This window comes from Octopus bimaculoides, chromosome 7 (assembly GCF_046866305.1).
Source record: "Octopus bimaculoides isolate indiv1 chromosome 7, ASM4686630v1, whole genome shotgun sequence".
NCBI lineage: Eukaryota > Metazoa > Mollusca > Cephalopoda > Octopoda > Octopodidae > Octopus > Octopus bimaculoides.
Window position 1 is genome coordinate 89,525,852 of NC_142934.1, and position 27,466 is coordinate 89,553,317.

General features: G+C 39.8%; 1 protein-coding gene across 2 annotated transcripts in view; it reads right to left on the reverse strand.

The window, feature by feature from the left end:
• The window catches only part of LOC106884146 (doublecortin domain-containing protein 1), a 228,254-nt gene that overhangs the window by 49,200 nt on the left and 151,588 nt on the right, over window positions 1-27,466 (reverse strand). For both annotated transcript variants that reach the window (XM_089355596.1, XM_089355597.1), the window contains exons 24-30: window positions 25,226-25,366; window positions 18,015-18,261; window positions 16,637-16,817; window positions 11,531-11,692; window positions 7,928-8,119; window positions 6,852-7,057; window positions 3,342-3,412 (exon numbers count right to left, since the gene is read on the reverse strand). In XM_089355596.1, coding sequence (XP_089211722.1) covers window positions 3,342-3,412; window positions 6,852-7,057; window positions 7,928-8,119; window positions 11,531-11,692; window positions 16,637-16,817; window positions 18,015-18,261; window positions 25,226-25,366 — 1,200 coding nt within the window. The remainder of the gene's footprint in view (window positions 1-3,341; window positions 3,413-6,851; window positions 7,058-7,927; window positions 8,120-11,530; window positions 11,693-16,636; window positions 16,818-18,014; window positions 18,262-25,225; window positions 25,367-27,466) is intronic.

Consider the following 27,466-nt stretch of genomic DNA (forward strand, 5'->3'; position numbering starts at 1 on the left):
GATCCCTAAATCTAATCAGTTCTTGCCAGTCACGAGGCCAAACATCCCTGAAAGTTTCATCCAAATCCATCCAACGGTTCTTGAGATATCTTATCCATAGACAAACAAACAAATGCAACTGAAACAATACCTCCTCCTTCGCTAAGGCATAGGTAATAATAATAATATAACTTTTTCTTATGGAAGGATTTGAAGACTGCCCTGTAAGGTGATGAAATACTCATAAGTTCCACAGCCTTCATAACAATTTCTTTGTTTTTTTATTGTTTTTTTACAAGTAGTAGGAAATTTTAGGGAGAGCAGAAGGTCTTCAGAAAAGATCTCCTCATGCAAATGCTTCAGCCCTTAATTCCTTACACTGTAAAAGAGCTGGGCAATATCTGGGCTATGATTCCTGGATACCCCTCTGCTTCTACATTCTGTGCTATTCTTCTGCATTGCAATCCTCCTTGATGGTTAAGATGACCCAGAACCAAGGTAACTTACATGTAACCAATCCAGTTGAAGACATTAGTTGACTCTGGAGTAAATTATGCTTTTAAAATTCATTTTTATTCCTCTTTGACCAGATCCAGTTGGAATTCTTCTCAGCTGCTTCTGCCATTGGCTCAAGAGCTCTCCCAGAAATTGAGAGCATTATTTAAATGAAGAGGGGCAGGAACAATGAGGGAATTCTGAGATTGGTGCGAGATGGAAGGAAGGAAGAAAATTATACTCATATAAGAGGAGAACTGGTTTGAATGCTTGCAACAGACAGACTCTGCTACAGGCATCCATGGGACAGGTGGTGGTGTGGGAATGAACAGTGGATTAAATGACTTATAACACCTTTGACAGCTTCTTAGAGCAAGAGGGGCCCAAATGAGGGCTTCTGCATGGTTGTTTGTGTGCAAGATATAGTAGCACAAACTCCCTTGACCCTTTTGTTACCATACTTCTGTTGAGATGCTCTTTGTTTCTTTCAATTAATTTTAAATATAACAAAGAATTAAGTAAAATAACTTAGTTATCATTCAGCTAGTGTTAGGAACATAAATTGTGACTAAGGTTTGGTAGAAGATTTTAATTCAAAACTTATGAAAACAAAGCATTTGAACCACAGAGTGGGAGATGGTTTCAGCCAGGTTGGTATCAAAAGGATTAAATTAATCATTTGTTAACCCTTTTGTTACCATTTTTCTGTTGAGATGTTCTGTGTTTCTTTCAATTAATTTTAAATATAACAAAGAATTTAGTAAAATAACTTAGTTATCGTTAAGCTAGTGTTAGGAACATAAATTGTGACTAAGGTTTGGTGGAATATTTTAATTCAAAACTTATGAAAACAAGACATTTGTACTACAGAGCCAGAGGTGGATTCAGCCGCGTTGGTATCAAAAGAGTTAAATAACATCCTATCATCTTAGAAATATCTTCCTATGGCCAGACATATTTTCACAGAAGATTGGCAAGGAAAGCCAATGCTTGTTTGTTACTGTTTCCTTTCCCAGGGCAAGGAAACAGTAACACACACACGACAGGCTTCTTTTGGTTTCCACCTACTGAATCCCCACAAAAGGCTTTGGGTCAGCCCAGAGCTAATAGGGGTTATAATAGAAGACACTTGTTCAAGACGACATGCAGTGGGACTGAACTTGAAACCATGTGGTTGGGAAGCAAACTTGTTACTACACAGCCATGCCGGCACCTATTCAATTGATTATAATTCTTCTATATAAGAAAATTGGTCTGAAATTCTAAGCTAAAGAAATCAATATTCTTAAAATTCCTTCCTTTTGTGAATTGTTCACCAAAGTAGACTAATGACAGAAAAATGATACAATATTTTGATATTTCTTACAAGGAACATTCTTCAAATACAAAGCTTCAAACCGTTTCTTCTTTCATTTCCATTATGTAGTAGTTTTAAATGATTAACCTATCTTTACATATGATGACGACAATAAAAACAAGGCCAACGGCAAAGCTGATGAACTCACCATGAACGCTTACATATTACACCGTGTGTGCTTCTGTGTGTCTGTGCGTGTGTATGTGTCTCTGTGTGTCTGTGTGTGTTGTGTGGTGTATTTTATGTAAATATTCAGGTGATATGATACACCTGTAACGTGTAGGTGGAGAACTGTAGAATAAAATCAATAATTGCTTACTAACATACACGCTGCACCTGCATTTTTGTGTGCTTATATGCATGTGTATTGTTTTATTTGTTTCAGTCATTTGACTGTGGCGATGCTGGAGCACCACCTTTAGTTGAATGAATCGAGCCCAGGACTTATTCTTTGTAAGCCTACCACTTATTCTATCGGTCTCTTTTGCAGAACTGCTAAGTTACGGGGACGTAAACACACCAACATTGCTTGTCAAGCAATGGTGGGGGGACACACATAGACACACACACACACACACGATGGGCTTCTTTCAGTTTCTATCTACCAAATCCACTAACAAGGTTTTGGTCGGCCTGAGTCTATAGTAGAAGACACTTGCCCAAGGTATCATACAGTGGGACTGAACCCAGAACCATGTGGTTGGTAAGCAAGCTTCTTATTTCATTATTGCCCACAAGGGGCTAAACATAGAGGGGACAACCAAGGACAGACAAAGGGATTAAGTCGATTACATCGACCCCAGTGCGTAACTGGTACTTAATTTATCGACCCCGAAAGGATGAAAGGCAAAGTCGACCTTGGCAGAATTTGAACTCTGAATGTAATGGCAGACAAAATACCGCTAAGCATTTCGTCCGGCATGCTAACGTGTATGTGTGTGTACATAGATGATCATATACACATGCAGATACACACACGTACAACACACACATATATACAAACACACATACATACACATACACACAAACACACACATATCAATACATACATACCTACCTAAGGCGGCGAACTGGCAGAAACGTTAGCACGCCGGGCGAAATGCTTAGCGGTATTTCGTCTGTCGCTACGTTCTGAGTTCAAATTCCGCCGAGGTCGACTTTGCCTTTCATCCTTTCGGGGTCGATCAAATAAGTACCAGTTACGCACTGGGGTCGGTATAATCGACTTAATCCGTTTGTCTGTCCTTGTTTGTCCCCTCTGTGTGTAGCCTTTTGTGGGTAGTAAAGAAATAACACATACCAATACATACATACCTACCTACTTACATACACACATACACGCACACACACACACACACAAACACACACATACATGTGTATGTGCATTTGCATGCACACGCACGAATGTGTGCATGTGTGTACACAGACGATCACATATACATGCAGAGAGAATAAATAACAAAAATAGAATGAAATAAAGTGAAATAAATCTCCTCAAAATCCAACTTACTGGTTGATCAATTTTCGTCTTCGCTGTAATCGCAAAAGTACAAATATTGCTGGAGCTTGCTGCCGTGATTTCTGTTAATAGAAAACAAAGAAATACAACAAAAGACAAAAATAAAAACATTAGTCTAATACAAATGTTGCAGACTTTTTACTTCACCTGTTGTGTCTGTTCCATTGTATATTATTTTGCAGTGAATTAATCTGATATAGTTACTATGATAGCAACACTCAAATATGGTATCTGCTATAAAGTTTCAGAATTCAGGTGTAACCAGTTTTTAAAAGACATCATCATCATCATCATCATTTAACGTCCGCTCTCCATGCTAGCATGGGTTGGACGATTTGACTGAGGACTGGCAAACCAGATGGCTACCCCAGACTCAATATCTAATCTGGCAGAGTTTCTACAGCTGGATGCCCTTCCTAACGCCAACCACTCCGAGAGTGTAGTGGGTGCTTTTTACGTGCCACTGGCACAAGGGCCAGTCACACGGTACTGGCAATGGCCAGGCTCAAATGGTGTTTTTTACGTGCCACCTGCACAGGAGTCAGTCCAATGTTTTGTTCACATGCAACCGGCACGAGTGCCAGTAAGGCAAATCTGGAAACGATCGCACTCAAATGGTGCTTTTTACGTGCCACCAGCACGGGAGCGAGACAGCTGCTCTGGCAGTGATCCCGCCATAAATATTATAGTTGTGAGCGTGGCTATGTGGTTAAGAAGCTTGCTTTGCAACCATGTAGATTCAGGTTCAGTCCTACTGTGTAGTACCTTGGTATTTTGGGCAAGTGTCTTCTACTATAGCTCTGGGCCAACCAATGCCTTATGAGTGAATTTGATGTATCAAAATTGTATGGTAACTTTTCATCATCATCATCATTTAATGTCCATCTTCGATGCTGACATGGGTTGGATGGTTTGACAGGAGCTGGAAGCACAGAGGACTGATCCAATCCCCACTGTCTGTTTTGGTATGGGTTTTATGACTGAATGCCCATCCTAACATCAACCACTTTACAGAGTGGACTGGGTCCTTTTTATGTGACACCAGCACCAGGTCTACTTTGGCATGGTTTCTATAGCTGGATGCCCATCCCAAGACCAACCACTTTACTGAGTGGACTGGGTGCTTTATATATATATATATATATATATATACACACAGAGTATATAGTAAAAATACTTTTTTAAATAAAAAAAAGAACATAATGATGAGGTAGAATAACAAACAAACATAGTGTATTAGGCTTAGACTCATAAAAGTGGATGAAAACTTTAATGTTTCAAGCAAGCACTCTTCTTCAGAAAGGATGGATGAAGAGAGGCAAAAACAGAGAGAAAAGAACAAACGTCTTATTTAGATTGTCTCCACAAGAGAGAGAGAGAATGAATATCTTATTATTGAAGTATATCTATATATATATATATATATATTGTTTTCTTTTACTCTTTTACTTGTTTCAGTCATTTGACTGCAGCCATACTGGAGCACTGCCTTTAGTCGAACAAATCGACCCCAGAACTTATTCTTTGTAAGCCTAGTACTTATTCTATCGGTCTCTTTTGCCAAACCACTAACTTACAGGGACGTAAACATACCAGCATCGGTTGTCAAGTGATGTTGGGGGACAGACACACAAACACACACATATATACATATATACGACAGGCTTCTTTCAGTTTCCATCTACCAAATCCACTCACAAGGCTTTGGCTGGCCCGAGGCTATAGGAGAAGACACTTACCACACAGCCACTCCTGCACCTATACATATACATATACATATGTATATGTATATATATTTTAGCAATGTGATATAAAGGATCAGCAAAGAAACTTATAAACTGCTGTTTGCAAACAAAAATCCTGTGTGGTATTTAGTTTCACCCATGTTGCATATGAATCCCTTATCACTCTCATCATTGTAGTAAACACAATAAACTTGCAACTGACTCCTCTAATCAATGATATCATTGTTCACAAAAACTGATATCTAATCTCAACAAAGTTGAATGAAACTGAACCAAGTAAAAATAAAGAACAAAAAAAAATATCGTGTTCAAGTTCTCTCCAGCGATATTCATTCCTCAATTATTTTAGAGCTAGTATAAATATATATTCTTACACAGAATTAATCTGAAGATACTATTGTAAGGATTGTGCTATTTATATATTGGAAATGATTACCAAGAAGTTAGAATTCTGATTGTTGTTTCATTTTGTTTTTAAAGATAACAGGAAGATTTTTGAATGGGATCTGGCTGTCACATACGTAGGTGGACTGATGACACACACATTGTTTAGCAATGTTTATTCAATAGCTTCAAAGTACACTGTTATATTTGTACAATATACAATAATAGACTATTTCTATGGTTTCTATATTACGATGGTATTATATTGATATATTTTGAAATATTTATTCAGCTTTATATCTATACAACTCAGTTGTATAACTGTACAACAATATATCTATCTATATAACCATATGTTGAAACATATGTGAGTATATTTTTACAACTAATGTATCAGTCTCAATCATATTTGATAATTAGAAAATTACTAATCTCACAATGAGATTTAAAAATAGTAATTTTCTAATTTATAGATCAGTGACTAGTTGTCACTTTGAAAACTATATATTTCGAATGGGAATTTGGCAGCACCACCTCTAGCCAAACAATTATTCTGTGCTGATGAAGGGAAATAACCTGGAAATCGTGATATACAGATATTGTTTTGAGCTGAGTGAGGGTGCTAGATTCCCTTGTTCGAAAATATAAGGACGCAGATCATGTCATATAGCCAGCTGGAGACGATGTTTCCTGGGGCTAAATTACAGCAATATTCGTCCTAAACCAGGACTGCCATGTTATGTTGGCAAACAATCTTTACTCCAAAGTACTGTTGCTGAATATTCTCTCGTTGTGAGATTTACAAATAGTAATTTTCTAATTTACAGATTAGTGACTGGTTGTCATTTTGAAAACTATATATTTCGAACGGGAATTTGGCAGTGCCACCTCTAGCAGAACAATTATTCTGTGCTGATGAAGGGAAATAACCCAGAAATTGCAATACACATATCATTTTGAGCTGAGTTGGGGTGCTAGATTCCTTTGTTCGAAAATATAAGGACACAGATTGTGTCGTATAGCCAGCTGGAGATGATGTGTATGTGTCTTTGTGTCTGTTTGTCCCCACTGCTGCTTGACAATTGGTGCTAGTGTGTTTAGATCCCCATGATTTAGCGCTTCAACAAAAGTGACCAATAGAATAAATACCAGGCTAAAAAAAATTAAAATACTGTGGTTGATTCATTCAAGTAAAAATTCTTCGAGGGCTGCCCCAGCATGACCACAGTCTAATGACTGAAACAAGTAAAAGCTACAAGTAAAAAATATTAAAACAGTATGGGTCGGAAGAGCAACTGCCTGACATTGTGATCCCTAAGTTTCCCCATTGAGCTTGTCTTAATGATGATAACGGTTTAAATATTGCACCAACCTTTGTTCAAGATTTCTGCTTCGAAAGCTTTGATATAACCAGTGTCAGCATCATAGTACCACCTTTGGTGGGCCTCTCCATACTTGTGTCCTTTCTTGGCTTTCAAAATGACAGAACAGCCTATGTAGGATATTTGGCTCTCTGTGCCAGAAAGTGGCATTGAAACAGTCAAAACCAAATTGTGGCCACACCGCGAACGGATTTCCCTGTCAGAAAAAAGCAAAACAACATAAAAATACATTATTTACATTTGATGGATATTTATCCTCATCTTGTTGTTAACACAATGTTTTGGCTGATATACCCTCCAGACTTCATTCACCTGCATAGGTGAAGATACGTAGCACTCCTTCGGTTACGATGACGAGGGTTCCAGTTGATCCGATCAACGGAACAGCCTGCTTGTGAAATTAACGTGCAAGTGGCTGAGCACTCCACAGACATGTGTACCCTTAACGTAGTTCTCAGGAAGATTTAGCATGACACAAAGTGTGTCAAGGCTGGCCCCTTTGAAATACAGGCACAACAGAAACAGGAAGAAAGAGTGAGAGAAAGTTGTGGTGAAAGAGTACAGCAGGGTTCGCCGCCATCCCCTGCTGGATCCTTGTGGGTCTTTAAGTGTTTTCACTCAATAAGCACTCACAACGCCCGGTCTGGGAATCGAAACCCTGATTGTACGACTGCAAGTCCGCTGCCCTAACCACTGGGCCATTGCGCTACCACAGTGAAGATCTGCAATGGGATTGAATAGTCATCTGAGAAGTCATGGATGGAAAGTCAGAAAATGCCATTGACAATGAGGAAGCACATGGAGATGGCAATCGTCTGTGAGGATGGAGCAATTACAATTTATAAGAAGAAATCAAGTGAAAACTGATCAAAAGTTAAAGAAATAATGTCCAAAACTAGAAAACCGGAACAAGTAAGGTTAAAATTTTTGAAAATTGAAGGAGCTTTTGTCATAACTTCTCTGAGTAATTCAAAAGTTTATTTGCAGTGTTTTTCCATGAAAAACTTAGATATAAACTGGTTTAGATTCACAACATGGCTGGGTATTTAATTTGAAGTGACCTCACCCATCAGATTGTATTATCCAGCGTTGGTTAATGTCATCAGGTGAACGTTTCATAAGAATAACATCAGCTAAGCGACTGTCGTTTTGCACAGCAGTTAAGACAAGGTTTGGGCTTTCTGCACAAGCTATATAACCATCTTCATAAGTGAATTTCTGTAAGTCTTCCGGACTCGTGAAATGTGGAACATTAACTCTGAAATGACAACAACAACGATAATAGTAATAATAATAATGGTTTCAAATTTTGGCACAAGGCCAGCAAATTTGGGGGAGGGGAAAGTAGATTACATCAACACTCATGCTCATCATCATCATCATTTAACATCTGCTTTCCATGCAAGCATGGGTTGGACGATTTGACTGGGAACTGGCAAACCAGATGGCTACACCAGACTCCAGTTTGATCTGGCAGAATTTCTACAACTGGACACCCTTCCTAACGCCAACCACTCCGAGAGTGGTATTTATTTTATTGACCCCCAAAAGAATGAAAGGCAGAATTTGAACTCAGGACATAAAGACAAACAAAATGCCGCTAAGTATTTTGTCTGGCATTTTAACCATATTAACAATTCTGCCAGCTCACCGCCTTAATAATAACAATAATAATAACAATAATGATAACAGTAATGAATTCAAATTTTGGCACAAGGCCAGCAATTTTAGGAGATGGATAAGTCAATTACAGTGACACAATACTCAATTAGTACTTAGCCTTTCATCCTTTCAGGGTTGATAAGATAAGTCGAAAATAGAAATATTAATATTTCTAAATCTCTCTAAAGGAGACTACGGCAGCGGTACTGGATATTAATAGTTATCGCCAAGCTAACATGGCAGTCCAGGAAAATAGGACAAATGCTGCTGTTGATTAGCTCCAAGAGGCCATCGCCTCTAGCTACCTATGTGACAAACGAACCTGTGTCCATTATAACCCTGTTCGAAGGTTATAATGGACACAGGTTTGTGTGTCACATAGCTAGAGGCGATGGTCTCGTCAACCTTAGCAGAATTTGAACTCAGAATGTTGCAATGGATAAAATGCCACTAAGCATTTTGTCCCATGTGCTAACGATTCTGTCATTTCACAACCTTAATAATAATAATAATAATAATAATAATAATAATAATAATAATTATAATAGGGCTACAGCAAATATTCTGCTTAATACCACAGATTTGCTTGTCAGTTGTTTGACCTTAACCAGTTGAGCATGTCCCTTGGTGGCTGACGATATGTGCATCTCTGATCACGAGCAGAAGTAGTGGGGGAGCATCATAGCCATGTGTTGAGAGGAATTCTTTGGGGGTTTGGATAATTCACCTTTGGAAACATGGGTGTTTTGCACAACATCCTTAAACAAACCTTATTCAGGGACCTTTTGAGCGGGATGGGCTACTCGACCTGAACACAATTCTAACTGGACCCCACCTGCAAGGTCATGCACTGTTGAGATTACCATGTCACGCACATGTGGTTGTGATGCATATGCCTGGTGCACCCTTATCAGACAGGTAGTCATGATGGGTATAATGGGCTTTGTATAATTGTACCTCAGTGTTACTCTGGTGGCAAGCACTGCTCTCTCTCACTCAATAATAATAATAATAATAATAATAATAATAATAATAATAATAATAATAATCTTTTCTACTCTAGGCACAAGGTCCGAAATTTTTGGAGAGGAAACCAGTCAATTAGCTCAACCCCAGTATGTAACTGGTACTTAATTTATCGACCCTGAGAGGATGAAAGGCAAAATCAACCTCGGAGGAATTTGAACTCAGAACCTAAAGGCAGACGAAATACCGTTAACCATTTCACCCAGCGTGCTAATCTTTCTACCAGCTCACCGCCTTAATAATAATAATAATGATGATGTAGGGTTTTCGAGCGAGATCGTTGCCAGTGCCCCTGGACTGGCTCTTGTGCGGGTGGCACATAAAAGACACCGTTTCGAGCGTGGCCGTTTTCGTGTGGGTGACACGTAAAAACACCCACTACACTCTCTGAGTGGTTGGCGTTAGGAAGGGCATCCAGCTGTAGAAACTCTGCCAAATTAGATTGGAGCCTGGTGTAGCCATCCGGTTGCACCAGTCCTCAGTCAAATCGTCCAACCTATGCTAGCATGGAAAGCGGACGTTAAACGATGATGATGATGATGATGATGATGATGATGATGATGGTGATGGTGATGGTGATGATGATGATGATGATGACGACAATGATGATTTAGGTACAAGACCATTAATTTTCAGAAGAAGGTGCTAATCGATGCCGTCACCTTCAGTATTGATACTTTATCTTATCTACCCCAGAGAGACAAAAATCAAAATTGACCCAAGTGGGGAATGAATTCAGAACCTATGCACAATGAAAACTATAAATATTACAACAAGAATAGGGAAACAATCACAAACTGAAATCTATTATTCTGACGTGAAAATTCCTACCTGAAGAAAAAAAAAACAAAAAAACAGGAGATATTTCATCTTCTCAGCTCTCTAACTTACACAATCATTTTATATCTGTGTGATTTTTTTGACACACTTAATCAAAACTATGAAATGGTTGTCACATGTTACAGATGTGAGTCCGTGATAAGGTTTTTATTCTTAATTGAAAATGTTCCCCTTCACTCGTGAGATGAAATTTACTTGAAAAGGTAAGAGGCATGGCAGTGTGGTAAGAAGTTTGCTTCCCAATCACATGGTTCCAGGTTCAGTTCCACTGTGTGGCTCTTTGGGCAAATGCCTTCTCCTATAGTCTCAGGCCAACTAAAGCCTTCTGCGTGGATTTGGTAGATGGAAACTGAAAGAAGCCCATTGTGTGTGTGTGTGTGTGTGTGCGTGTGTGTGTGCGTGCGTGTGCATCTGTGTGCCTTTCTGTTTGTCTCCCGCCACTGCATGACAACCAGTGTTGGTTTGTTTACATCCCTGCAACTTAGTGGTTTAGCAAGAGAGACCAATAGAATAAGTAGAATGAGTACTGGGGTCGAGTCCTTTGACCAAAATTCTTCAAGGCTGTGCCCCAGCATGGCCACAGTCTAACAACTGAAAGACATGTACAGGAGTTGTTTTTGTGTTCGAATGTAACTATGTAAGGCTGTAACTTGAGTGAAGTGTTACTAATTTTGGTGAACCCTGCTGTACTCTTTCATCACAACTTTCTCTCACTCTTTCTTCCTGTTTCTGTTGTACCTGTAATTCAAAGGGGCCAGCCTTGTCACACTCTGTGTCACGCTGGATCTCCTCGAGAATTACGTTAAAGGGTACACGTGTCTGTGGAGTGCTCAGCCAGTTACATGTTAATTTTATGAATAGGCTGTTCCGTTGATCGGATCAACTGGAACCCTCGTCGTCGTAACCGACGGAGTGCCACGATAGACACAAGCAAAAGGTAGAAGATATAAAAACTGTGACATAAATTAAAAAGTGGTGAGTAGAAAACTTGCCTTAACAAATTCCACCTGACCCATGCAAGCATGCAAAAGTGGATGTTAAATGATGATGATGATGATGGTTTCATTTCATTTTTAGCTTTAAGGCCACATATCTATACACGTGCAAAGAAATGTGTGGAGTAGACGAATGTGAAACTTACTTGTTTTTCAGATTCTGCTTCTCGGACACAGGGTCTTCTTCAACATTTTCTTCTTCTTCGTCATTTGTACAGTTCTCTACATTGACAAGACATTCCCAGGGCCATTTCAGTTTATTCATGTAAATATCGGAATACATGTGAGAAATATCATGGCAGGATTTGCTGAAAGAACAACAGGAGATGATTCAAAATGATTTTTATGATGTGTTCTTGTGATGTCATGTGAGACAGTTCTTCTCAAACTATCTGATGTGGTGTACTGGCAGTTTTTGTTTCCCAATGTGCCAGAGACCGGTAATATTTCTTAGTAATATTAATTTATACCAGAAACAATGTTGGCACTCCGTCGGTTACAACGACGAGGGTTCCAGTTGATCCGATCAACAGAACAGCCTGCTCGTGAAATTAATGTGCAAGTAGCTGAGCACTCCACAGACACGTGTACCCTTAACGTAGTTCTCGGGGATATTCAGCGTGACACACTGTGACAAGGCTGACCCTTTGAATTACAGGCACAACAGAAACAGGAAGTAAGAGTGAGAGAAAGTTGTGGTGGAAGAGTACAGCAGGGTTCGCCACCATCCCCTGCCGGAGCCTCGTGGAGCTTTAGATGTTTTCGCTCAATAAACACTCACAACGCCCGGTCTGGGAATCGAAACCGCGATCCTATGACCACGAGTCCGCTGCCCTAACCACTGGGCCATTGCGCCTCCACACCAGAAACAATATATATAAGGAATATAATAAAAGTTGACAATTTTTTTTATCTATTTGCCAACAAATAGGAGCAGCAGTAGCTGTGTGGTAAGTAGCTTGCTTACCTACCACATGGTTCCGGGTTCCGTCCCACTGCATGACACCTTGGGCAAGTGCCTTCTACTGTAGCCTCGGGCCGACCAAAACCTTGTGAGTGAATTTGGTAGACGGAAACTGAAAGAAGCTCATCGTATATATATATATATATGTATGTGCGTGTATATGTTTGTCCCCCGAACATTGCTTGACAACTGATGCTGGTGTGTTTACGTCCCGTTACTTAGCGGTTCGGCAAAAGAGAGCCGATAGAATAAGTACTAGCCTTACAAAGAATAAGTCCTGTGAGCGATTTGCTCGACTAAATGTGGTGTTCCAGCATTGCCATAGTCAAATGGCTGAAACAAATAAAAGTATAAAATTGAAAAAAATTTTAGTAGGTGACCCTTCTTAGTTAACAAATGAGATTTCTAATTTAGAAAGTATGATCAAATCTAAAGTGTAGAGAGGCGATTCTAGATGCCTAAGGACCAGTCCACTCTGTAAAGTGGCTGGCATTAAGAAGGGCATCCAGCAGTGAAAACCATGCCAAAGCAGACAATGGAGCTTGGCACAGTCCACTGGCTTGCCGGCTCCTGTTAAAACATCCAAAATATGCCTGCATGGAAGACAGATGATGATGATGATGAAGATGATGATGATGTCATTCTGGCAGATTTGAATGCAGATATTCTTTTACTCTTTTATTTGTTTCAGTCATTTGACTGTGGCCATGCTAGAGCACCACCTTTAGTTGAACTAATCGACCCCACGACTTATTCTTGGTAAGCCTAGTACTTATTCTATCGGTCTCTTTTGCCAAACCACTAACTTACAGGGACATAAACACACCAGCATCAATTGTCAAGCGATGTTGGGGGGACAAACACAGACACACATACATATTCATTTATATATATATATATATATATATATATATATATATATATATATATATATATATATATATATATATATGCATATATACGATGGGCTTCTTTCAGTTTCCGTCTACCAAATCCACTCACCATGTGGTTGGTAAGCAAGCTACTTACCACACAGCCATTCCTGCGCTTATATGCTAATTACTGTTGTGTTTTGCCCCACAAGAACTGAAATTCTCCTTATTCTGATGGAGTGAGTGTGTTATAAACACACATTCGACTCCAAGAATTTGTTCTCCTGTGATACAACTTCACAGTGATTAGCATACTCATGTTCAAATGTGCTAGAATATATTAAAAATCAATATACCAGTCTTCATTTTGATTCTCACTGATCACCAAGCATATGATGATTTACCATTATAAAGACATTCAATTAGAAGAATTAACTCGATTCAACTGATAATCAGAACTTGTAAATCAATAGAGTTTAATTAAATCTACTTGATCAATAATGAAAAGATACAGAATTCCATATGATTGACGAAGAAATTTATAATGCATCACTAATTAATCATTGATGTAGCTGCAGAGAATTTAATTTTAGGATTAAATCTTATGTGTTCTCATGAGGAGAGCATAGTAGTGATCTTAGATAGGCCCAGGGTCACACATTCAGATGTTTGTGCATGTGAGAGCATTTGATTACATTGGTTCCAAATTTTGGCACAAGGCCAGCAATTTTGGAGTAGAAGGTAACCTCCAAAGTTCAACTGGCACTTATTTCATCAACCCCAAAAGGTGAAGTTGACCTTGTGATATGTCCTGCATTATGATGACGTATTTCGTTGTCTGTGTAACTGGTCCAAATGGCATACCTCACCGACTGACACTGCTTGCTGTGTCTGTCCACTATTTATCAGTAGTGGAACAGCCCACTTTTCACTAGGGGGTGTTCGCCACAACACTTTGATAGAAATTGAACTCAGAACAAGAAGACCAATGAAATACTGCTAAGCATTCTGCCTGGTGGAATGGAAACAACTCTGCCAGCTCACTGCCTTTCTTTATGTTGACTCAATTACAAACAAATTAGGTGGGGAAGGCATGGGTGTAGCCTGTCTCAGGTGATGATTTTATGGGGGGGGGGTGACACTTTTGGATCTGCTGTATAAGTCTATAAAGAGAGTCGGGGTGGAAAATCAAGGGCTACCCAGGGTGGCACAAACTCTAGCTACACCATTGCTCATGTACTTCATTTAATATATTCATTCAGAAGAATGAAAAATAAGTTGACTTTGTTAGGATTTGAACTCAGAATCTCTAGGACCATGACTGAATACCTCAAGGCATTTTTATGCTCTACTCTGGCCCTCCATCAGTTGCAATGGCAAGGATTTCAGCTGATGCAATCAACTATTAACTCATCAGCCTGTTTCTGAAATCAATGTGCAAGTGGCTGAGTATTCCACAGATACGCGTACCTTTAAAGTTCTCAGAGAGATTCAGCATGACACAGAATGTGACAAAGTTGGCCTTTTGAATTACAGGTACAATTCAAATTTAAATAAGGGTGACAAATTGAATATTAATTAGATTAATATCAATTTAAAACCAGTGGCCTAGCAAATTAAAAATCTGAAGATTCAGAAAAAAATTCATATTACAAACATGTAAGAGGGATGACCACTAAGTGGTCAGACTGTAGCTGGTCTTCTTCTAGCAAAAGGGATGTCCACTTAGTGGTCATCTCTCTTACATGTTTGTAATATGAATTTTTTCTGAATCTTCAGATTTTTAATTTGCTAGGCCACTGGTTTTAAATTGATATTAATCTAATTAATATTCAATTTGTCACCCTTATTATTTAAATTTATATATATATATATATATATATATATATATATATTTATGTGGAAAATGGAGCAACAAATACAAGAAGAAGCAATTCGGTTGGGCTAGTTAGCCATTGTTTTATTATGTGGAGGTTATGTAATTAGTCATACATAACCTCCACATAATAAAACAATGGCTAACTAGCCCAACCGAATTGCTTCTTCTTGTATTTGTTGCTCCATTTTCCACATAAATATAATTATAAACTACGGTTTAAACAATAAATTACCTGCCTCTGGATACCCTCTAACCAAGACCCCCTAACCCTAACCCTAACCCTAACCCTCACACAAGTAATTCTCAGGAGTGCCTCCGGATTTAAACATCCCCTGGTTACTTGGATACTTCAGACTACCCCTGAAAAATTGAAGCAATCCTATCATTTACCTATATATATATATATATATATATATATATATATATATATAATATGGGCTTCTTTCAGTTTCCATCTACTAAATCCCCTCACAAGGCTTTGGTTGGCCTAAGGCTATAGTAGAAGACACTTACCCAATGTGCCATGCACTGGGATAGAGCCTGGAACCATGTGGTTGGGAAGCAAACATCTTACCACATGGCTACGTCGGGTTTAATTGTATAATTTAAATAGAACACCTCTGTACATATCTTAGAAGTGAGAGAGGTATGAAGGCTTTGTTGTTCATTGTAAATGTTTCGCTTGAAGATTATTGAAGTTAACACACAGACACACACACACAAATCCATAAACACATACACACAGATGCATAAACACACGCACACACATAAACACATGCACACAAATGCATAAATACATACACACAGGTGCATAGACATGCATGCACACACATACCCACACAGATGCATAAATACACACACACATATGCATAAATGGACACATACACATGCACAAAAGCATAAACACAACACACACATATGCACATACCCACACAAGTGCATAAACGCACACACACACACACACACAAAAGCATAAATACACACCCACACAGATGCATAAACACACACACACATAGACACAGGCACTTAAACACACAAGCACACACATACAAAACACACACTCATACAAATGCATAAACACACACACGCCCACACCCATTTGTACCATCGCACCCGAGGTACAGTTATTGCTGTAGAGTTGGTAAAAAGGATACCTTTTACTTGTTGCAATCATCAGGCAGTGGCCATGCTGGAGCACCACCTTGATGGGTTGAGTAAAAAAAAAAATCAACCTCAGGGCCAATATTTTAAGTGTGGTACTTATTCTATTGAGGACATAAACAAACCAACAGCAGTTGTCAAATGGTTGGGATGACAAACACAAACACAAGAACACTGATACACACATACACACACACACACACCTACTAGCTGTGAGTAACCATGGCGATCCTTCCGCAAAAACCTGCTTCGCCTCCACTCTGATAGAAATCTCCTCATCCCCTGGTAGGAAACTGAACCCTCCCCTGTTTCCCCCAGATGACAAAGGGTTTTGTGAAATGCTGCAAAAGGAAGACAGTCTTAAATATCTTCTTACTGTGTTTTGACATCAGTTTGGTCATATTCTTTATCAACTTCTCCAGACGTTCCAGCATCATCCGCAGTTTGGGACACTCGTAAGACATTCTCTTCTGAAATTTCACTGGAGAGGACAACCAATGGAGCAACAATTATGGTGGAATTTGCTACCAGACTTCCATTTACTGTTAACACATAATCTGAAAATATAGGATAATTGGTAAATATTAACTGTGGTAAGTAAACGGTAATTGTGAAAGAAATTTAGAGTAAAAGATGTCTGTTGTACTGAGCATGGTCGTTGCCAGTACCACCTAACTGGCTCCCGTGCCAGTGGTATGTAAAAAGCACCATTCAAGCGTGGGCAATGCCAGTATCGCCTGACTGGCTCCCGTGCTGGTGGCACATAAAAAGCACCATTCGAGTGTGGTCGATACCAGGCTTGCCTGACTGGCTCCTGTGCTGGTGGCACGTAGAAAGCACCCACTGCACTCTCGGAGTGGTTGACGTTAGGAAGGGCATCCAGCTGTAGAAACTTTGCCAGATCAGATTGGAGCCTGGTGCAGCCATCTGGCTCACCAGTCCTCAGTCAAACCGTCCAACCCACGCCAACATGGAAAGCGGATGTTAAATGATGATGATGATGATGATGATGATGTATGTATGCATGTAGGTTAATGGTATGTATGTATGCATGGCCTAGTGTTTAGGGTGCTGCACTCAGGATTGTAAGATCATGGTTTCAATTCCTTGACTGGGCAGTGCATTGTGTTCTTGAGCAAAACCCTTCATCTCACGTTCTGCAATCACTTTGACACCTGACATGTGGCACATTGTGCACCTGTTCAGGCAACATTGATTTGATGGAGAGAGTGAGCTAATGTTTGGCACGAACATTTGATCACTATAACCAGATCATTCAGCAAAAAGCTGAACGTTCATACATCATCTTCAATGGGAGAGTCCCACTGACACGTCATCTTTGATGGGAGAGTCCCACTCATATGTCATCTTCGATGGGAGAATCCCACTTATACGTTATTTTCGAGGAGAGAGTCCATCATGAAGGTGAAGATGTGTGGGTTAGTGGTGCAAGCATTTGGTTCACAATTGTAAGGTCAATGGTTTGATACCCAGAGGCACATTGTGTCCTTCAGCAAGATGCTTTATTTCATGTTGCTTTAGTCCACTCAGCTGGCAAAACTGAGTGGTACCTGTAATTCAAAGGACCAGCTTTGTCACATTTTGCCATGTTGAATCTCCCTGAGAACTTCATTAAGGGTAAACATGTCTGTGGAGTACTCAGCCACTTGCTACTTACGCCTCCACTGATACTACAACAACTACTTCAACAATAACAAAACCAGACATTCTCAGAAAAAAGAACCACAACTTACTGATTGGATCCCTGAGGCTGCAATATTTGCGAATCTTTGTCAAGTCCGAAGATAAGTTGGTCAATAAAACTCGTCTCTTTTGCTCTGATTTGGTAACTTTTGGGTTCAACCACGTTTCATGACAGCTTACATATACAACCTGGTCCCTCTTGAGTTCTTGCAAACTAAACAGTTCTTTACCGGTGACACTGAAGAGACGTCTGGCAGCTGAAGGTAGACTCAATGAGGTCGTACAGGAATCGAGGAACTAAAGAAATAAGATAATATAAAACAGAAATCTTGGCAAGAGCATCATTCAAAGATCTCAATAGACAGTGAAGGAACAAAGAATGAGACATGTCCTGCAGTGGTCAGACCACTTCTGCATGGTCAGTCATTTCCTACTCACCCAACCTGTTATTCAAACTCATATCTCTATTACTGGTCCCTCCTACTTATCTGACATTCACTCCCACCCATCCCTTAACTCCACCCAAATTCTACAGTTGTCATTTATTCTTCTCTACATATCATCATTTTTAGTAATATTCACTCCTCATCTGTTCTCCATCACTAACAATATTTCACTCTCCCATACACACTTACAACCTCTTCACAACCCCTTTATCTCACCTTCTGTATCGTTCTCTCATCCTTCTCCTGTCTACTGGATCATTATTAACATTCTGCTGCTCATCAACCCTCATTTTTTTCTGCACTATCAGTCACCTCCTATTCTCCCCACTTATCATCCAATCTCATATCTATCACTGGTCCGTCCCACTTATCCATCATTCACTCCATCTACCTGTCAACTCCACCCAATTTCTACAGCCTTAAAAATACTCTCACCTACACACCATCTCTCTTTGTTATACTATATTCATCCCTCACCCGTTCTCCATCTCTAACAATCTTTCACTCTCCCATACACATTTACAACCTCTTCACAACCATATCATCTCTCTCTCTCTATATATCGTTACTTTCATCCTTCTCCTGTCTACTGGAGATTCTATTAACATTCTGCTGCGCACCAAACCTCATATTTTCTGCACTATCAGTCACCTCCTACTTTCCCCTACTTCTTCCTTAACTCACATTCATCATCCCCTAGCCACCATTCACTACAACCACCCTCAACCCTACCAAACTTCTACAGTTATCACCTACACATAACTCTTCCCTATTTATTATCCCCCCCCCTTGTTATATTCCCCCATCCACTCCCTCATCCATTCCCTGTCTCTACCCATCTCTCACTCTTACAACCTCTACCTCCACACACTCCCTGTTCTCCTACTCCCCACTCACTTCTACTTACATCTTACCTTCAGGGTCCACCATGTCTGTTCCATCACCACTGTTTTATCTCTTCCCAGTTCTACCCCCGTCATCCTCACCTTCCTCTACTATAATATAAGTACCCTTGTAGCTCCCCTGCAGCCAGAAACTTGCTCAGTTCCAGTCACCTCCTCTCTTTATCTCATACATTAACATCTCATCTCCTAGAATAAAGCTATCTGCTTCTCCACTCTGGTCCCACTCAAATGAAAGGAATCCTAGTTTTGCACGCTGCATGAGGCCCTCACTAACGTTGAGGCCATGCAAAAAGCAGCCAGTACAATCTGATAAGAGATATATTCAGCCATAGAAACCATGCCAAGGTAGACATGTCACCTCAAAGCAGTTCTCTGGCTTATCAGTTCCTCTCAAACTGTTTTACTGATACCAGTGTTAAATATGTGTGCACGCATACACACACACACACACACACACACACACATACACACACACACACACACATACAGACACACACACACACACACATACACATGTATGCCATAAAAGTCAAGAGGCATAAGAGGTGGATGTATACTTATTTAACCATGTATCAATGTTTAGGGTTATGGCCATTTTACAATCTACATATAGCCACACGGTTCTCTGAATGCATATCTTATGCTACAAATTTATATATATATACCTTGGGCAAGTGTTTTTTACTATATCCTTGAGCCAACCAAAGCCTTGTTAGCAGATTTGGTAGATGAAAACTGAAGGAAGCTTGTCATATATATATATATATATATATATATATATATATATATATATACACACACATATCTGTGTCTGATTATCTATCTATATATATATATATATAAATATATATGTACCACGTTCTCATGTTGTTTTTTTCTTGTGTTGGTTCTTGGTTTTTTTGGATTTACTAAATATGTGTGTATATATATATATATATATATATATATATATAATAACCTGTTGAAAGCCACCGACCAGATTTGTGGGTGGTGTAAAGTCCCCTCCCGACCCAGAGTAACGTGGTGGTGGAACAAGGAGGTAGACAGGGCTATTAGACAAAAGAAACAGGCTTGGAAGGACTGGAAGAACGGTGGTAGCGGGGAATTGTACCAATGTGCCAGAAGGGAGGCTAGGCGACAGGTTTATTTAGCCAGAGGGGAAGCAGATAAGAAAAGATTTGCCAAAGTTCTGCGCTGTGAGGACCAAAGACTCGAGGTATTTCGTGTTGCAAGACAGTGTAGGAGAGAGAATAGTGATGTTGTAGGAGAGAAATGTGTTCGCATGGATGATGGTACGCTTGCACTAAATGAGGATGCAAAGAAAGAGGTCTGGAGATGCCACTACGATAGATTGCTTAATAAAGAGAATGAATGGGAGGAAGAGAGCCTGCCGTATGTTGACCCAATAGAGGGACCAGCTATCCGAGTTGATATTACCAGGGTAAATAAAGCAATTAAGAGTATGAAGACCGGGAAAGCCCCCGGCCCATCAGGAATCACTGCAGAGATGCTCAAAATATCTGGCAGTGTTGGCTATAGCCTAGTCACCCGTATTACGAACCAGGTGATACACGAAGGAGTCATACCCAATGACTGGTGTAGCAGCATCATAGTCAACTGCTACAAAGGTAAAGGTGACGCTTTAGATACAAATAATTACAGAGGCATCAAGCTGTTAGATCAGGTTATGAAAGTTACAGAGAGGGTCATAGCCCAACTAATTAGGGAGCGAATCAATTTAGATGAGATGCAATTTGGGTTCGTGCCAGGTAAAAGCACTACTGATGCCTTATTTCTAGTGAGACAGCTGCAGGAGAAATACCTAGCTAAGGATAAACCTCTGTACCTGGCTTTCGTTGACATGGAGAAAGCCTTTGACAGGGTCCCCCGATCCCTTATCTGGTGGTCAATGAGGAAACTTGGGATAGAAGAATGGTTAGTGAGAGCTGTGCGAGCCATGTACAGAGATGCTGCCAGTAAGGTGAGGGTTGGAAATGAGTACAGCAATGAATTCCGGGTAGAGGTAGGGGTCCACCAAGGTTCCGTCCTCAGCCCCCTCTTATTTATCATAGTCCTCCAGGCAATCACAGAGGAGTTCAAGACAGGTTGCCCCTGGGAGCTCCTCTATGCTGATGACCTTGCCCTAATTGCGGAGTCACTATCAGAACTAGAGGAGAAGTTTCAGGTGTGGAAGCAAGGTCTAGAATTGAAGGGCCTTAGAGTCAACCTAGCTAAAACCAAAATCCTAATAAGTAGGAAGGTAGATAAAACACAAACCCCTTCAAGTAGATGGCCCTGCTCAGTATGTAGAAAAGGAGTAGGTAGTAACTCTATAAGATGTACCCGGTGCAAGCTATGGACACATAAGAGGTGCAGCAACATCAAAGGCAGGTTAACTAGCAAGTTAGTTTTTGTTTGTGGCAGATGTTCAGGTGCAATAAAGACTGTAAACAAACAGGAAACAACTTCTATCTCATTCCAGGGTGAAAAACTAGAGGTAGTCGATAGCTTCCGCTATCTGGGTGACCAAGTTAGTAGTGGGGGTGGGTGCGCTGAAAGTGTAGCTGCTAGAATAAGAATAGCCTGGGCAAAGTTTAGAGAGCTCTTACCCCTGCTGGCGACAAAGGGACTCTCACTCAGAGTAAAAGGCAGACTGTATGACGCATGCGTACGAACAGCCATGCTACATGGCAGTGAAACATGGGCTGTAACTGCTGAGGACATACGTAAGCTCGCAAGGAATGAAGCCAGTATGCTCCGTTGGATGTGTAATGTCAATGTGAATATCCGTCAGAGTGTAAGTATCTTGAGAGAAAAGCTGAACATTAGAAGCATCAGTTGTGGTGTGCAAGAGAGACGATTGCGCTGGTATGGACATGTGGTGAGAATGGATGAGGATAGCTGCGTGAAAAAGTGCCACACCCTAACAGTTGAGGGAACCCGTGGAAGAGGTAGGCCCAGGAAGACCTGGGCTGAGGTGGTGAGGCAAGACCTTCGTACATTGGGCCTCACCGAGGCGATGACTACTGACCGAGACCTTTGGAAATGTGCTGTGCGTGAGAAGACCCGGCAAGCCAAGTAAGATCGTTGCCAGTGCCCCTGGACTGGCTCTTGTGCGGGTGGCACATGAGATGCAACATTTTGAGCGTGGCCGTTGCCAGTACCGCCTGACTGGCTCCCGTAGGATTTTCGAGTGAGATCGTTGCCAGTGCCCCTGGACTGGCTTGTGCGGGTGGCACATAAAAGACACCATTTCGAGCGTGGCCGTTTTCGTGCGGGTGACACGTAAAAGCACCCACTACACTCTCTGAGTGGTTGGCGTTAGGAAGGGCATCCAGCTGTAGAAACTCTGCCAAATTAGATTGGAGCCTGGTGTTGCCATCCGGTTTCACCAGTCCTCAGTCAAATCGTCCCACCCATGCTAGCATGGAAAGCGGACGTTAAACGATGATGATGATATATATATATATATATATATATATATATATATATATATATATATATATATAATATATATATGTATATATATATATATATATATATGTATATATATATATATATATATATATATGTATGTATGTATGTTTGTGTGTATGTATGTACGTATGTATATATATATATATATCTATGTGTGTGTGTTTGTGTCTGTCGCACCACCACTTAACAACCAGTGCTGGTGTGTTTATGTCCCTTGTAACCTAGAAGTTCAGTAAAAGCAATCAATAGAAAAAGTACTGGGGTTGATTCATTCGACCAAAAATTCTCCGAGACAGTGCCCCAGCATGGCCACAGTCTAATGACTGAAACAAGATAAAAGATACACACACACACACACACATACATATAGATATCCTTACATGTGCATATAAGCATACCCACACACACAGGTATATGTATCTGTGTTTGTGTATATAGTTATGTTAGTGTGCATACATACATATATGCACACGTATGCATTAAACACACACACACACACACACGTATGATGATGGCTGAAAAATCTCTGATCATAGGACAGCCCAGAGATGGCCAAGGATTAAACAAAGAAAATAAACACTTCAATTAACCCTTTGAAGAAAAAAGCATTTGAATTAAAAAAAAAAAGAAATCAGATATATAAAGGAAAGCAAAAATACGTATTAATTTGAGATATCGATCGAGAGATACGGAATTATATTTAGTAAGTGCATAATAATAGTACTGTTCATAGGGTAGCCATAGAACGGGGGAGAGGAATAGAAAAAAAGAAAAGAAGAAATATAACTCTTCTTTAGAATTTTAAATTATCTCCCTTAGTAGGCGTTACTTTAGGGACAAAAGATATACCTGGATGATATTTAAACTAGCAAACGAGTAGATATATGCGTTTTTAATTACATTGATCTCATCGATATATGTAATATATGTGTAAGTGTGCGTGTATGAGTGTGGGCATACACAAATACACACACATACATACATACATACATACGTACACACATTTACATATGTACATATGTGTGTGTGTGTGTGTGTGTATGTCTGTATGTGGAGGCGCAATGGCCTAGTGGTTAGGGCAGCGGACTCGAGGTCGTAAGATCACGATTTCGATTCCCAGACCGGGCATTGTGAGTGCTCATTGAGTGGCAACACCTAAAGTTCCATGAGGCTCCACGAGGGGATGATGGTGAACTCTGCTGTACTCTATCACCACAAGTTTCTCTCACTCTTTCTTCCTGTTTCTGTTGTACCTGTATTTCAAAGGGCCAGCTTTGTTACACTCTGCGTCACACTGAATCTCCCCCGTTAATATCACGAACAGGCTGTTCCGTTGATCGGATCAACTGGGACCCTCAACGCCATAACCAACGGGGCACCACAAATATATATATATACATACATACACATACATGCACACATGTATATACATAAATATACATATATTAATTATTCTTAAACAAGTATATTATTGACAGAGAGATCATCGGATGATGCCTTAGCTGGCCGAAACTTCAAAGTCATTCTCAATGATATTCTTGTTTAAGAATAATAAATTTATAATCTACAAAAGTATAGACAAATCCTATCAATTAATGTAAAATTGTTTTTAATATAACTAAAAAGTAAAAAAAATTAACACACACACATACAAGATGTGATGGGTAAACTGTCGCCATTTTATATTTTTAACTTCATGCATGCACACTGTTTGTTTTACACTGTATAGTAGGGTCAGTTGGGCACAGTCTGTGAGAAAAATAGCACCATGACGCAATTCACCCTGCCAGAAATTTAGAAATGATATGCTGTACTGCTTGGCATTCATGCCGCAAGCTCCATTATTAACATTTCAGAGTGTTTGGGTGTCAATCTGAGGACAGTGCATGTACCGAGAGTGAATAAGCAAATCTGTGGTATTAAGCAGAATATTTGCTGTAGCCCATCTTTTTATACCAAGACAAAACAATGTACACAATAACACTTCCAATCAATTAAGATCAGAAGCCATGAGAGCCACTGCCTAGTACTGCAGGTACATAATTCCTCATCTCTTAAATATAGAACTGAATTAAAATATTTTGTTTATTGTATTGGAACCCATTTTTCTATTTGTTTTTCATTGAATCTATTGTTTTACTCTTCCCACCACTCCAACTCATAATAACAGATTAATTATGTAACAAGCGAACAAGGAAACTTCTAAAAGGTTGTTTGACATACTAGAAATAACAGCCAAATCTTCATCAACTCCCATTCTACCATCTTTAAAAAAAAAGCCACATTGGAAAATCTAGTTCAGAGTTTCCTGCACATAACAAAAAAAACAACAAAACAGGATGGTCACATTTGGAATGTTAATCATAAGCTTACTTGATCAAGGTTAACACTGTAGATAAACAAAAACACATTATATGAAGAACTTTTACCAACCATTGTAAATTCTAGTTCTCGTACAGTCAAAGAGCTACAGTGGAGGTTCCTGTTTTCTATCTGAGGGCTGCCATCCAGATTTGTCTTTCTTGAATGGCTATTTGTATTGGCCCCTTTTTTGTCTGACAAAGCTTTCATCATCTGAAAGAAAAGTGAAAGAAACAATTATAATACTTGCCAAATAAAATGTTATGTACACATAAAACCAAAAATTTACCAATTCTTTCCACAACACTAGCCTTAGGAAGTCTGCTAGTGAATACAGCCTAAGCATCATCATCATCATCAGCATCGTCGTCGTCGTCATTTAACGTCCGTTTTCCATGCTGGCATGAGTTGGACAGTTTGACTGAGGACTGGCAAGCCAGAAGGCTGCACCAGGCTCCAATCTGATCTGGCAAAGTTTCTACAGCTGAATGCTCTTCCTAACGCCAACCACTCCAAGAGTGTAGTGGGTGCTTTTACGTCCCACCGCCATGAGGGCCAGTTAGGTGGTACTGGGAACGACCACGCTCAAAAGGTGTTTTTTATGTGCCACCTGCACAGGAGCCAGTCCAGTGGCACTGTCAACGACCACACTCAAATGTTGTTTTTCACATGCCACTGGCACATGTGCCAGTAAGGCAGCGCTGGCAACAACCACGCTCAAATTGTGCTTTTTACATTCCATCGGCACAGGAGCAAGTCAGTGGCCCTGGCAATGATCACACTTGGATGGTCCTTTTAACATTCCTCTGGCACGAGTGCCAATCAGGCGGTACTGTCATCAGCCACGTCAGCGATTTTGATTTCACTTGCCTCAACAGGTTTTTGCAAGCAAAGTTTATTGTCCAATGAACGAGGGGTATTCATAAGTGGGCTGGTTACACCCACTGGCACAGGCCATGGACTATGGTCTCACTTGGCTTGTCGAGTCTTCTCAAGCACAGCATGTTTCCGAAGGTCTCGGTCACTAGTCAATTGCCAACAATTGTCAAAAAGGCCAAAGGTACCTTGGAATCACCCAGCAAGAGCTTTGTTAGCTTCTCACCATCTATCTCTCATATATAAAGCTATATTTGGTTATGGTACATTTACACAATTTGCATCTCTAGCCTGGAACACCCATCTTGTCCAGAATATCGATTTACTGGAAGCTGTCCTGAAATATGTAACCCCATGAGTACTCACCATCACTCACTTACCATATCTTGAATAACTTGCTTCTCTGAGCATTAACACACCAAAGATTCAACATGTAGCAGCTGATTTGGTAGAAACCCCAAATATTCTTCACCATCTTACCAATGACAACTTTGGCCACTCATAGACATGTTCATAGAATCTAAAAACACTGCAGCACCCATTACTTTCAGAAACATCTTTCCACAGAGTTCTTTTATTCTTTTACTTGTTTCAGTCATTTGACAGTGGCCATGCTGGAGCGCCACCTTTAGTCAAGCAAATCGACCCCAAGATATATTCTTTGTAAGCCTAGTACTTATTCTATTGGTCTATTTTGCTGAACCGCTAATGTTACAGGGATGTAAACACACCAGCAATGGTTGTCAAGTGATGGTGGGGTTAGGGTTAGCGTTAGGGTTTGAAATACAGGTTCTACTCATTTTTGCAAGCTGAGTGGCTTGGAGCAACGTAAAATAAAATATCTTGCTCAAGGACTCAACACATCACCAGGAACTGAACTCACAACCTTATGATCGTGAGCGAATGCTCTAACCATCAAGCTACGCGCCATCACATACATACATACACATACATGCACACACACATACATACATACATGTGCACTTGCACATATACATATATATATATGTATGTGTACACACATACCGATAGAACAAGTACTAGGCTTACAAAGAATAAATCTTGGGGTCGATTTGCTCGACTAAAGGCAGTGCTCCAGCATGACTGAGACAAGTAAAAGAGTATACATAATATATATATATATAAATATATATATATATATATATATATATATATATATATATATATATATATATATATATATATATATATAAATTTAAATAATAAGTGTAAAAATTTGAATATTAATTTGATTAATATCAATTTAAAACCAGTGGTCAGACCATATGAGGTCTACATCTAGCATATTGGATGTCCACTTAGTGGTCATCCCTCTTATATGTGCGTGTATATATATATATATATATATATATATATATAGATAGATAGATAGATAGATAGATAGATAGATAGATATAGATAGATAGATAGATAAAT